At 41.3% G+C, this 14,349-nt stretch overlaps 1 protein-coding gene across 2 annotated transcripts in view; it reads left to right on the plus strand.

Annotated features, from left to right (window-relative positions):
- Positions 1-14,349, plus strand: part of obscnb (obscurin, cytoskeletal calmodulin and titin-interacting RhoGEF b) — a 56,765-nt gene that overhangs the window by 35,899 nt on the left and 6,517 nt on the right. For both annotated transcript variants that reach the window (XM_065954181.1, XM_065954182.1), the window contains 25 exons: positions 516-782; positions 1,244-1,522; positions 1,984-2,241; positions 2,453-2,719; positions 2,927-3,199; positions 5,535-5,801; positions 6,008-6,283; positions 6,402-6,674; positions 6,892-7,182; positions 7,286-7,315; positions 7,570-8,898; positions 9,090-9,371; positions 9,631-9,712; positions 9,810-9,931; positions 10,055-10,252; positions 10,366-10,398; positions 10,488-10,586; positions 10,719-10,937; positions 11,084-11,117; positions 11,224-11,276; positions 11,402-11,500; positions 12,393-12,449; positions 13,282-13,421; positions 13,939-14,139; positions 14,238-14,314. In XM_065954181.1, the coding sequence (XP_065810253.1) occupies positions 516-782; positions 1,244-1,522; positions 1,984-2,241; positions 2,453-2,719; positions 2,927-3,199; positions 5,535-5,801; positions 6,008-6,283; positions 6,402-6,674; positions 6,892-7,182; positions 7,286-7,315; positions 7,570-8,898; positions 9,090-9,371; positions 9,631-9,712; positions 9,810-9,931; positions 10,055-10,252; positions 10,366-10,398; positions 10,488-10,586; positions 10,719-10,937; positions 11,084-11,117; positions 11,224-11,276; positions 11,402-11,500; positions 12,393-12,449; positions 13,282-13,421; positions 13,939-14,139; positions 14,238-14,314 (5,506 nt within the window). The remainder of the gene's footprint in view (positions 1-515; positions 783-1,243; positions 1,523-1,983; positions 2,242-2,452; positions 2,720-2,926; positions 3,200-5,534; positions 5,802-6,007; positions 6,284-6,401; positions 6,675-6,891; positions 7,183-7,285; positions 7,316-7,569; positions 8,899-9,089; positions 9,372-9,630; positions 9,713-9,809; positions 9,932-10,054; positions 10,253-10,365; positions 10,399-10,487; positions 10,587-10,718; positions 10,938-11,083; positions 11,118-11,223; positions 11,277-11,401; positions 11,501-12,392; positions 12,450-13,281; positions 13,422-13,938; positions 14,140-14,237; positions 14,315-14,349) is intronic.

The following is a 14,349-nucleotide window of genomic DNA, read 5'->3' on the forward strand; positions in this document are numbered from 1 at the left end:
GCCATGTTGGTCAATATGTTTCCTCACTGCACTGTAAACACTGCACTGTTCTTACTGGAGTCATGACGGATAACCTTCAGTGCATGTCTGTCATTTTCTTTCACCTGTCTTTCCTGTCATGGTTGTCCTCTCTGAAATATACAGTAGGTGTTAAAACAACACAAGTAGCAGAATTTTTTTTGTACTTCTAATTGACAAGAGTGTAATTATGTTTTATCTTCGAGGTGTAGATGTTTGTTGTGCCCATAAACAATAATAAACATAATTTCCTGCACGAGTTCATTTTTACTTTGTCTTTGCACATGTGAGTTAATTGAACTGATTGCAGATTCACTCTTTGACTATTTTACCAAAGGTTAGTTAACCAGTGACATAAGTGACAGATCTTTTCATGTTCTGTTTTAAGCTGCTTGTTGGTTTGGAATATTTATAACTGTGAGTATAAACAAAGGGAGTTCTGTACCTATGGAACATTTAAAATCATTCATCCTAATTAACAATGGTCTCCCCGGCAGCCGCACCTGTATTGTTCAAGAAGGAGCTGGAAAGTCAAGAGGCCACTGATGGAGACAAGGCCGTGCTGTCCTGTGAAACATCCAAACCTGACTGCAAGGTGACATGGCTCAAGGGCTCTACTGTGCTCACCCATGGGGAGAAGTACAACATAGAGCAGAAGGATACCACGCACACACTGGTCATACACAAGCTGGATGTGAAGGATAGTGGAGAATATACCTGTGACACGGGGGACAAGAGAAGTACTGCGTCCCTGACTGTGAAAGGTAACAAAGCATCGATTCATTTCATCTCTGTGTCGTTTCCTCGTCTCGTCTGCGTCCTTCCTGAAGTTCATTTAATATTCGTCAAGCCTGTTAACAAGTCCTGGATCATATCGTCTCCTCAGCATCAACTTTACAGTCCTTGAGTTTTATGTCTGAAATCTTTGTTGGCACTTTGTTACAGATATGGTGAATGTTTTTTTCCTAACTATTTGGTCTATTTGTGTGATTTGATTTTCTAAAGTGTGATATTTACAGTAAAATTTTGTTTATAAAAGTTTGCCAACTAGTTGTTATTAGAATATTGCATGCCTGAGCACTGCATTCAGTTTTATGGGATCATGCTCATGGCATGTAGTATTTAGAAAGGTATAAAATGAGCTTACGGATCTAATTGATGCCTGCTGGAAGTTCTGCTGAGCTCTTATCACTGACCCCCTCCCCCTCATCCCATTCACCCTCAGAACATGTGCGCATCATCAAAGAACTCCGGGACATTACTGTGGCCTCAGGGCAGGATGCTGTCTTTGAGGTTGAGTTGTCACACTCAGGCGTGACAAACTGGGAGTGGTGGCTTGGAGACAACCTCCTCCAAAATAATGACCTGAATCAAATGAGCAGCCATGGCACAGTGCAGCGTTTGGCACTGAAGATGGTAACCACGGATGAATCAGGCGATGTTGCCTTCGTAATGGGAGAAGAAAAGAGTGTGGCCTGTCTGCTGGTGGAGGAGAAACCCAAAGGTAAAGCAGATGACAAGGTCCCTAGAGGTTATTCATTCCATCTCCATCAACCACCAAACAGCTTTGTCTTGGCAAATGGAAATCAGCTGGCATCTACATCGTCAACATCCTAACTTGTAGACTTGTTTCCATTCCACTCCATTTGGTTCATTAAGGAATGCTATCATAATGCTAACACAAATGTTTTTACTAAAGAGATAAGCTACTGTACTTCGGGCCATAAATTGATATTAACTTATAAACAAAATTGAAAAAAAAAACACTTGCTAATATACTGAACAGATTTTAGATTTTTTTGTATTACTGTAATATCTGAGATAGCATATAATAATCAATGCATGCATGCATGTGTTAATGTCTATTATTTAAAAATTAATTATGGCCCTAAAGTAAGAGAAAAGAAAAGGCTTCATATAATTGCTACCCATGTTAAATATAGTTTCGGGTTTCCATATTCACAGTGCTAATACTAGAGAAGCCACACAACACTGTGGCATTAGAGGGGGAAACTGTCACTCTGGCCTGCACCATCTCCGACGCAAAGGCCACTGTCACCTGGATGAGAAACAACACGGCCATCCGAGCAGGTCTCAAGTACGACCTTAAGAACAATGGAGCATTCCACCAACTCCGTATCCACAACCTGCAGCCTGAGGACTCAGGGACGTACACCTGTGACACAGGAGATGCACAGTGTGATGTCACCTTGACTGTGGAAGGTAAAGAAAGATGCCTCTAAAACAAAAAAAAACAGATTCAAGATAGTGGACCAAGATGCTTGACCTTCCACTTTCCAATCCCACTTTGGCATCACTGTGCAGCAGCAAAACTTTCAGCCTCTGGGATGTTTTTCATAGTATCTCTAAAGCCTCTAAAAACTTTTTAGCTTTGCATCTGATGCCAAGTTTTCCCGTTTTAAATTCTCACCAGGTGCCCCAGCATTTTTCCATAAAGAGCTTAAGAACCAGGATGCGGTAGAGGGTGATGCTGTTACCCTGCATTGCGAGCTGTCTAAGCCTGGTGTTCGGGTTGAGTGGAGAAAAGGAGGCATGGTCCTCCAGCCCAGTAAGAAGTATGAGATGAAGCAGGAAGGGTGCGTTGAAGAGCTTTGTATACGGAATCTGGAGCCCGAAGACAGTGGCTACTATACCTGCGATGCAGGAGACCAGCTTACTACAGCTTCTTTGGCAGTGCAAGGTAGCCATCTCATTAATGTTGTATCCGTCCTCAAGTTTACTACAGCTGATAAGCTAATTATATGACTTTACATAGTCTTTGTAAACTACGAAATTGCATGTTCTTTTTTTTCTGTATGTCTTGTATGACATGTTGTTTGGTCAAGTTGATGTAATGCTGATAATGAGTAAGTAAGTGGCTGAGTGAATGTGTATTTCTGCTCAACAGTTAAAGAAGTCGTCATTGTGTGTGGTCTAAAGACCACCGATGTCTTTGTTGGGGAATGGGCCACCTTCTCATGCCAGCTGTCTGGTAGGGCACCTGGCAAAGTGCAGTGGTGGCTTGATGGCACCTTGATGAAAAACGGCCCCTCTTGTGAGATAGGGCTGAGCCAGGGCCACATCCACAACCTCATATTAAAGAACCTGGCCACAGATGACTCTGGCACTGTCATGTTCAAAGCTGGCAGTTTAACATCAACAGCCAAGCTGTTAGTCAAAGGTAGCACTGAGATAAGCCGTTTTCTTCTATTCAGACCCTGCAGAAATAAATATTCAATCTAGAAACATGACGTTTCTGGTGTTATATGTCTTTTGTTAAATTGTTGTCACTGCAATTTACTATGTTTATTGCAGTGACAATATGTTTATTGTTGTAATTTTTAGCTAAACTGTAAATTGAATAACAGGCACAGGAGAATAAAGTGCTCCAAATTCTTTGCACTTAATAATTGGCCAAATAAGTTGAATCACAAAATGTGTGAAAATCTTTTCAAATAAGGTACCATGAATTTTGATATTTTCTGCAGGGTTTCTGTTAAAAGTTTGAAGTTTGTGATTAGATTAAGAGTGGATAGATTTTGACTTTTTACCGCTTTATCCTGCATGAGCATCATTGTTTCTAATTCCATCATCCATGTTAATTCTGGCAATAAAGAGATTCATGCTGTATGTTTTCATACCACCAAAACATACATTTGGGTGCAGCACCACATCAGAGATGTATTAATGTATGGCAGAGTTGCATTTAAATTCCAAAATCTAAACAAGCAAATTGGTTGGGAAAAAAAGATGTTCAACGACAGCAGTTAATTTAAATGAAAATATTGTATTGATAGTAATTTTGTTTGGCTCCTTTCTGGATTCCCTCTCAGACCTTTCTTCATACAGTACTTTAGGCTGTAGGAATGATGAATCAATAATCACAATTATATCTCAATTTTGGGATCACCATTATTCGTCACAATACATCCATCTTTGGGGAGGGGGGAAATTAGTTGTTAGCACTTTTAAAGCTACCTGCAATAATGTTGCATTGTAATGTAGATTCAAGTGTAAGGAGCACCAGCAGTAGCATGGAGTAAGGAGGCTGCATTTGTGTGTTAAAAGGAGCCAGATAAGGTGGTTAGATCAACTTATCAGGATGCGACCTGAGTGGCTCCCCTTGGAGGTTTTCTGGGCACAGCCAATCAGAGGCAGACTCTGGAGTGGTCTTCTGTGGAAAACATTGAATTGTAATGGGATGGCTAGAAAATCTTGCTCAGCAGGCTTTTACCTCAACCTGATTCTAAAAGGTGGGGGAGAAATGGAATTGATGGATGAAGTTTGATATGTAATCAGAGATGTCTACAGACCACCACAGTGTTTAGCACTTTAACCTCTTCAGCAAGAAAGTTCTGGATTTTATCCTGTTGGCCCCCACATGTCCTGTTGACAACTGGACCCCCTTGCTCCATGTCAGCTTGGATTGGGTCCAGCCTACCTGTGAAAGTAGAGGATAAGCTTGTAAGCAATTAGTGTATTTCAAAATATTCCAAAAAACACATCAACCACTCAAAAAACACAACTGTAATTTTTGTACATGTACAGATACAGACTGGTCCATTCTTTGATTGTTTATGACTCTGCGTTTGAATGGTTGCGTCTGGCGCATCACCATCCATGGGAGGTTTACATCATTTCAACATACTGCTTTAATGTTGCAATTGCTTTTGCAAGCATCTGTTGACAAGCGACTATTCCAAATGCTTGACATAATAGAAAGGTTTGTAGGGAATCCCCTCTATCTTTACAGTGTAAGTACCCTAAACGTAAGACATTGTCTAAGAAGAAAAGATAAGTTAATCATAACTCTGGAGGCATTTAATGTTGATTTTGTATCCCTGAGTCATTGTAAAAAATTCTCATCCGACTCCAATCATCAAAGCACAAGCATGATTGTGATTTTATGATTAAATGTGCAGCCCCAAGTTAAATTGTCCATTTTAAATGTAAAGATGAATAACACATTCGGTGATTTAGTTCAACCTGGTGATGTAAATGTATGATCCAGGTTTGGTTGTGCAGAACGAGTTAACCAATGAATAATAGCAACACAAATGTTGTGTAAGGAAAGTGCTGCTCCACCCACCCATCCATTCAGGCAGGCTGCTGTTTACTTTTATTTTGTATTCACCCCATCCTACTAAGTCCTGCTCCTAACCCCCAAGCACTAATCCCCCATATGCCAATCTGTGGCTTTGGCATATGCCCTCAGCCCTTGATTCTCACCATTACCCTGAACCTTGACAGTTCGGCTTTTTGACCTCCATTACAGTAGCATATAGACAATCAGGTGATCACAGTGAACATTAGAATATATATTTGAAGATATTTTACCATGGCACATACAATTTGTCCTTCACACTCCACAAAGACCCATTGTTGTATAAAAACAATCATCATTTTGGCTCTTGGGGGTTATAAAGCCAACATGTCATTCGGCATGTCCATCATTTGTCCTTATATTTTATAGCCAAGCCCTGACTTGACTTTATGACCCCTGATCCCAACCTCAGATCCCACAGTTGAAGTGGTGAACGAGATGGAGGACCTTTGGGTGGTCGAAAACCAACCGGCTGAGTTCATCTGCCAGTTCTCAAGGCCGGTCAAGGCTCAGTGGAAGAAAGACGGGCAGCCATTGCAGCCTGACGGCCGAAGGGTGATAGTGGAGCAGGACTGGAGTGTGGCTCGCTTGTACATTAGCCTCGTGTCAGCTGAGGACAGGGGCACATACTCCTGTGAGGCACAGGGGACCTGTGTGGTCGCTTCACTTCATGTGGAAGGTGAGCTTCTTTCCACATGGAAAGAGCATCTACCTTACATGATCCTCCTCTGGTTCCTCGTTATCTTTGAGTTTTGTGTTCATATATACTGATCAGTTGCTGATCATCTCAGTCTTTATCACCCTTGTTGAAAAATCATTAAAGTGACTCCTCCCTACACATTGTTTAATTGTGTTTCCTTTCTCCCTTCTTCTTTTTTTCTACAGCCAAACCCATTGACATTGTGCAGGGCCTGGAGAATGCAGAGACCTTTGATGGAGGTGAAGCGTTGTTTGAGTGTGCCCTCTCTCGTCCTGAGAGCAAAGATTGTCGCTGGATGCTTGATGGGAAACCAGTGAAGGAATCCCCTAATGCAGAGATTGTTACATTTGAGAGTGGCCGCCGTCATCTGCTTCTGCTTAAAGAATTGCGAATTAAAGATAGTTGTACGGTGACCTTCAAAGCTGGTTCAGCATCCACATCTGCTCAGCTCTCTGTAAAAGGTGAGTCACCTGAATGGATGTGTCACGACAGTTGTATTCATAGAATCATTTTGCCTGCATTGTAAGGTAAAAACACTTTCAATGAAACAGTTTTCATTCTGTGGATTTGTCTTTTAAGGCTGGCAGCTGGATGTTGTGAAGGGTCTGGAGGACAAGGTGGCTGCAGTGGGAGAGAAGGTTGAGTTTTGTGTTGAGCTCAACGAGCCGATCCCTGTGGCCGAAGTAGCCTGGTACACTAATGGAGTTGAGCTTAAGCCCAGTGACCTCTGGGCTATGAGGGCTGACGGCTGTTCATACCGCCTTGTCCTGAGAAAGGCACCTCTTTTGCCACAACAGGAAATCACATTTGCTGCTAGAGATGCTCTCTCTTTGGCTAAGCTCACTATCATCAGTAAGTGTTTGACAAACACCACTGCTTGAACGCATCAGTATCATTGTCTAAAATGCTTTTCTTAAATAAATTCAATTTTTAGAGTTGAAGTTTTATCACTTTACTGTAGAAGTAACAGGATGAGGAGATACGTAGTGTTTCTTCTATAAAAGGTCATCTTAGTACCGTATTAATGTACAAGAAGCATTCAACTTTTGCTTCTTTCCTTTCCCACCAGCTATACCCGACCCTCCCGAGGACCCAGAGGTCCTCAGTAAGACCAAACAGTCAGTTACTCTGTCTTGGTTCACACCTCTGCATGATGGAGGCAGTCCCATTCTGGGCTACAGGGTTGAGATGCGGCTAGTTGACAGTGCCCTTTGGCTGCCATGTCATTCTGAACCTGTGTGCAACACAGAGTTTGTGGTTGAAAATCTAACGCCAGGGAGTGGCTACAGGTTTAGAGTGGCGGCAATCAACAGAGGCGGGACTGGAGAGCCTGTTGAGTTGCCTCAGACTGTGCAGCTTGGTGAGTTGACGTGTGACATTTATCTGAAATTAAACATTAGCCTTTATTTTGTTGTCATACATGTTCATGTATAATATGTGTTTGTTTTGTCATTGTTACACAGAGCCAGCCACACCGCCGATCATCAGCCCAGGTAAGACATTGTTTGTTTATTGTTGGGTTATTTTATTCACCTTGCAAGTTCTCCTGTGTTTATACACCTAAGCAAATGCACACTTCCCAAACTAAATGTATAGATTTAAGGAATCTCCATCCTACTGAGGCTGGGATTGGTATAGTTTTAAATTCAAGTGGTCTAACAACCGTCCATTAGTATTTGAGCTTTTTTGTACAGACTCCAACTTTTTAAAACAACATAGTCACTTGTAAATTTCCTTGATGTCATAGGTATTGAGACTGAGATACTGGGGCAGCCAAATCTGCCTCCAGAAGCTGCAGATGAAGGGGATCTCCATGAGCTGTGGGAGGAATCTGCCAAGAAACGACGCATGAGCAGAGAGCCTACCCTGGACTCTATCTCAGAACAACCTGAGGAGGACGGTAAAGGTGGTCGAAAGAAATCAGAACAGAAGGATTTGAAGGAGCCCGAGAAAGTGGAAGTAAAGTCAGTCGAAAAGGTGCAGGCCAGTGTGCCTAAGAAGCAGACAGAGTCCACCTTGATCACCAGCTCTGAGGATGAGTCTGTTTCAGGGGGTTCAACACTTGTGTCCTACCTCAAGAAAAGCAGCAAGACATCTGTCACAGCAGTCAATGAGTCAGAGACTATGACCACTGAGAGGTTCTTTGCACACTTCCAGATGGCGGAGCAGAGAACAGTTCAGCAGACTGAGATTAAAGCAACCGCAGTTCAGGAGACAGATATTAAACAGGTGTCTTCAGAGGAGACTAACATCATAGAGATCAGTAAAGAGGATGAGCCTGAGCTTAGAGAGGCTGCCATTAAGATTCAAGCTGCATTCAAGGGCTACAAAACCCGCAGAGAAATGCGCCCTGTTTTTAAAGATGTCTTCAAAGACCAGACCAAAGAACCTGGTGGCACCATCCATCTAGAATGTATGGCAGAAGGGAAACCTGATACGGTGCAGTGGCTGAAGGATGGAGAACCACTGACTGATGGAAAGCACCACCACATTGATATCTACAATGATGGCACTTGCTCGCTTGTTATCACTGCTATCACTACAAAGGATACCGGGGTTTATACTTGTGAGGTCACCAACAAGTTTGGAGTCACTTCTCACAGTGGTAAGGTCACCGTGGGAACAGCGAGAGAATCATCTGGGCGCCGGCCACTGACAGTGGGCTACAGTGCAGACAGCGAGGCCGAGAGCTCCTCAGGTAGTGAGATGGATGAGTCTCTGAGGCAGGCAAGCAGACGTCTCCGGCGCCTGCTGCGCACACGTCTCCCACCAGATGTTGAGGAGGAACCATTTGTCAGTGCAGATGAAGGAGACTTGCGTACACCAGACCCTCACTCTTATAGAGAGGATGACACTTACATCTACATTCGCTTTGACTCGTGGGGAGATGCTGAGGTTGCCTCAAAGAGGTTTAAGGAGATGTTTACAATCCATGGGGTTCCTGTGGAGACCACCTTCCTTGAGGCGGGGCCTCTCAAAGTGGAGCTGAGAATCAGAAAGATGGGCTACACACAAGATGGCACGCAGACCCCCACACAAGACAGACAGCCCCCTGCATTGCTTACTGGAGGTGCAGGTAAGAAACATGACAGAGTTGCCCTTTGGATTATTACAATTTGGAATACACTTCTGATACCCACATTTTTGTACTCTAAACTCTTTAGTTGCAATGTTGCTAATGCTTATCTTCATTATAACACTGGTGTAAATAAGGTGATGTCTTAGCTCACTGTGCTTATCACTAAAGTCATTCTCCTTTTTACTTAGCCGCCCCAGTCTTCTTAACAGAGTTACAAAGTCAGGATGTTCCAGATGGGTATCCCGTTAGCTTTGACTGCGTTGTGATTGGAAAGCCCCCTCCAACTGTCCGCTGGTACAAGGATGGCAAATTGCTGGAGGAGAATGACCATTACATGATCAACGAAGATCAGGAGGGCTGCCACCAACTTATCATTACCACTGTGCTGCCCACTGATATGGGCGTCTATCGCTGCACTGCGGAAAACAGCAGCGGCATCGCAGCCACAAAGGCTGAACTCAGGGTTGACAGTGAGTAAAACTGGAAACTGACCAAATAGGAACAAAGAGACATTTGAGTACTGCTTTTGCGTATAAGGAGAAATATAGAGGTTGTGTTTTGAGAGCTCTTATCTATCAGACTTTAAATGTAACCATTATCTGGATGCAGGATGTAAAGTTGAGACTCAGTATTTATGAAGTGTATTGGGAAATTGGGACATTTATTACTGATACTTATTTTTATTTTTTTTGTCACCCAATAACCCTGTCCATCAATCTTCTCCATCAGTGTCTTGCAGCTCTGATTATGACACTGCTGCTGATGCCACTGAGACATCTTCCTATGTCAGTGCCAAGGGCTACATGTCCAGGTGAATTTACTATGAATTAAGTTTTATGCTGCTTAGAAAAATTGATGAAACACACATACCGATTTCCTCACGTGCACTCTTTACACTCCTCACACAGGGAAACTGAGACATTTGAGTCTGTCGCTGAAGACGATCAGCTACCTCAAATAGTGGAAGAGCTTCATGATGTTCATGTGTGTCCCGGTTCACCTATTGCTAAGATGCAGCTAAAAGTAAAGGGTACGTTTATCAGCCAGCATGAAAGGTTGATTCATCAGTGGAAGTTAAATACAGCAGATTGTAACTGCCTTATAAATTAGTTTAACTCATCGAGTAATGTTTTTAAATATGTTTTCATTCCAGGCTTCCCCAAACCCAGAGTATACTGGTTCAAAGATAGCCACCCTCTGCGACCTTCCAAAAGGATTATGTTGCTGGCAGAGAGAGATGTTCACGGTGTAGAGATCCTGGAGGTGAAGAAAGATGATATGGGGGAGTATTCTGCTTACATCAGCAATGCAGCTGGTTCAGCTTACTCCTCGGCCCGGCTCATTGTTCTGCGTATGTATGCAAATGATTGAATATGTGTGTACACCAAAATTATCAATAGATAAGGTGTTTTAAATTGCACTTCAGATATTTACAGATGAATTAACTGCTGAATTCTGCATCAGGTCCTGGAGAGATCATGCCTCAAGATAAAAGAGGTAATTTGATGATTGTTTTACAGACTTAGGTACAAGCACTTCAGTAGATATACTATAAGTCACTGTGGGGTTATATCATATCTTCACAGACCCCAAGGAGCCCTTGGTGCCACCCCGCTTTGTTGAAAGGTTCAGCAACAGGAAGGTGAAACAAGGGGCTAGCATTACCCTCTCTGTCAAAGTAGAAGGTGAGTTAGCCTTTTTAGTGTTACTTTATTAACTCCCCTTACTGTAATTACTCTAACTGTAATCTGGGGTCGTCTGAAATTGTGTTTCATTTTGTATTATACATTTACAGTACTCCTCTTTACGTGTTTCAGGGTCTCCCACTCCTATGGTGTCCTGGCTAAAGGAGGAATCAATGGAAGATGTTCTGTGGATCAAACCTGAGACAAAGGGATACAAGATAGCAAGCTCAGGGCGCCAGCATAGCCTCATCCTGATGGATGTGGGCATAGAATACACCGGTGCCTACACCTGTATCGCCACAAACAGGGCAGGACAGTCCATCTTCACTGCCCACCTTGAGGTTGAGGACAGTAAGGAAACCAAAGTTATCTAAAGACTTGATACAAACATCATATTGACCTCTGTAGTATATTCTTAAACTAGGAGACACTAGTGAATGCAGATCTTTTTTTAATTTATTTTAATGACATGTATTTATTCACCCCCTTTCCTCTAGCACAACAACCAAAGAAAGAGACCAAACCCTCAGAGTATGTTTTTAACGCTGTTTGAGAATTAGATTTACATGAACACAAACATTTGACAAAGTGCCTGTAGGTTATTTACGTTAAAAATTTCATATCTAATTCTCCCCAGGATTCTTGGGATCACAGTTAGTCCTCCAGAAGAGGAGACTAGCAGAGGAAAAGGTGAGTCATCAGCGTATAACTGTGAATTTAATATTGATGGTAACATTGTTTTCCTTATGGTAACATGAATTATTTAAATTACTACATCATTCATGCTATTCGTTCCTCTCTGTGTGTGCTTTAAGAGGGTAAAATACCCTTCTTAGGTGAAGTAGGTACAGAGGAATTCCTCATGAAACTCACCTCCCAGATCACTGAGATGGTATCAGCGAAGATTACCCAAGGTAAACCTATATGATCTGGAGAACTCTGTCCATGCACAAATCAATTCCATTATTTCATTTGAATGTGAAAGAAGCAGTATTGTTCACCAAAAAGCTGAATTTCAGGGGGGCTAAGCTAAGTTAACCTTAAACAGATGAAACAGTTTTAAGTTGTTCTAAAAACTAAACTGAGTCTCACTTTATGTAACCGGGCTTGTTTGAATTCTGTTTAGACCAAAATCAAGCAATGACAATGACTGCAGCTGCTTTCAGGCTTATGTCTGCATGCTCATGTTGATAGTTGTTAGATATGTTTTTGTTAATATATTGTTTTCATTGTTTTGATTTAGTGTCTAGTGCATGCAACCAAAGCTCTCTGAAAGAGAAATAGCTAACGATACCAAAGTTCTGTCCTACACCTTTAGGTTCTGCATTTCTATGCAAATATCCATTCACAGATATTTCTGCATTTAAAGAAATGAAAGCTGCAATAAATATCATGCAAGCTGATAAAAATGCAGAAAGTAAACAATCCTCACATTGTGGTATCCACGTTTCTATTTTTAAGAGTTTTGTAACACGTCTGTGTGGTTTGGTTGAATTCAGTGAATTTCCTCTGATGATTCAAGAATTGTAAACAGGGTTGTTAAATGTGGAATTGTTAACAATTCAACTCTTGAATTAGAATTGACTTGCCTTTAGATCTGAGTCTGACACCCACCTTGTCACGTGTGTCCATATAGTGCTCTTTCAGTGCTTGATTTTTTAGCATGTTTTGCTTCAATCATCAGTTTATGCACATACATAAACCTCTCATCGCTAAGAGAAATCATTTATTTCCCATACATCCATCCATCCTTCAGTTAAACAGCCCAACAAATTAAACTCATCCAATCATGAATTTGTTATTCAGACAGCTTACAGAATCATGAAGTGCTCCAGTGGATGAAATCTTGGCCCAAAACTACCAGTATGTATCCTCAGTGCCTCAATGTAATCTACATTTCTCCATCTCCATATTCTTGTTGGGTTTAATGACTAAGCAGATAACTTTAAGTTACCTTTCATAACAGGATAAAACAAAGTTATCTCATTATAGCTTAATTTTTTTTTTTCTTTTTTACTGTTATAACAAAAAAATGTACTTTTTCCCTTTACATGCTGCCTATGCTTCTTTATAACATCTAATGCAGCCAGTCCGGTCTTTTTAATCTAGATTTGAATGATTTTGAAATGACTATGAATTCTGACAAACCTGCAGCTGTTCTACATGTTCACAGACATGTATGTGAAGAGCTCAGATAATAACTGTTCTGTAGATCTTTTTGCATGTTGTAACAGACTAACCCTGCCTTATAAAAAGCTTTTCCATGTTGTTGTGGTTTGTGTTTTAAAATATGTTTTCTTTACATCCTAAAGTCGTGCGACTCTTTAATCTAGAATGATATTAATTGTTTATCATTTGCATGTTTGAAGGATCTTAACCCATGTAAATAAAGCGCCAGTAGATGGCAGCAGAGAGTCGGTTTTTACTTTGGCTGACTGGTTATGGTCCTCAACCGAGCTCTGGCAAGCTGCATGAAGTGGGTACTAATAACCGTATCAAATGACATGTTAAATGTCAAATGTATCAAATAGAAAAACACATTGCAGAGACAACTGTCTTTTTTTAAATTTGCTGTAAAACAAAGCTTTTGTGGAACATAACAGTAAGTAACAAACTAAGTGAATTAAAAAAAAGATGATTTTAAGGGTACATACTGGAGTTTTGACCTTGCCTCTTTGCATCCTTGCTACCTTAGCTTCCTTACGTGTGCCAGGCGCTGACAGTGATGATGAGACCAAGACCCCAACTGCTTCACCTCATCACGGCCGCTCTCGTCCTCCCTCCCTCATCGCTGACTCGTCCTCTGAGTCTGATGAAGGAGATGCACGGGGAGAGGTGAGATGTACACATTCGCTGTTCGATTTTTTGCTGTCCAGATTTCTATTGCTTTAAACTTTTATGTGACTTGTTATTATCACCCTCCACCAGTTATCATTTAAACAGTATTCTGATTAAGTCTGAATGAGACAGGTCAGCTCCATATAAAACAATATGATATCTGTGCAGTTATATGTCTTCATCTACCTTAATGTTACACTACAACATGAACTACAAACTAATTTCCAAAAAGCAACTTAAAGTGGGCTTAACATGTCTTTACATTAAAACTTCTGAAAATAAAACATGTTCAATACTCCTGAAAGATAATTGGTTAAAATGTTGGACTTCAAATGAGATACATACAGCAATGTTACAATTACAATCTCATCTGCAATAACTTTACATTCACAAAAAAGAAAAAAAATCAAGAGTTAGCAGCTGTACATTACCCTAAATGTTTAGTGTGATCTCCACATTTTGTTCATTTGTGCTGCCATTAACATTCATTTTTTTTTTTTTTGTACTTTTACAGATGTTCGACATCTATGTGGCGACAGCAGACTACAACCCAACCATAGCAAGCAAAGAATCCATTTCTCTAAAGGAGGGACAGTATGTGGAGGTTCTGGACTCAGCTCATCCACTCAAATGGTTAGTTCGGACAAAACCTACCAAAACTACACCATCCCGCCAAGGCTGGGTCTCACCTGCCTACCTGGACAAGAAGCTCAAAGTAGGTCTTAAAGCCAAAGATGGCAAACATAACATAACTTTTTTTTTTTTTTTTTACTTTTTTTTAATAAGAAATTGTCCAAATGTGTTTTCCTCCAGCTCTCAGCTGATACAAGTGACCTTCCAGAGACGAGTGTAGAGGAAGTTACTGAGGGAGAATACAAGAGGAAACTATTGTAAGTAGATCCCCCCCCCACATAACAAAGACTCT

The sequence above is a fragment of the Labrus bergylta genome, chromosome 4 (assembly GCF_963930695.1).
Source record: "Labrus bergylta chromosome 4, fLabBer1.1, whole genome shotgun sequence".
NCBI lineage: Eukaryota > Metazoa > Chordata > Actinopteri > Labriformes > Labridae > Labrus > Labrus bergylta.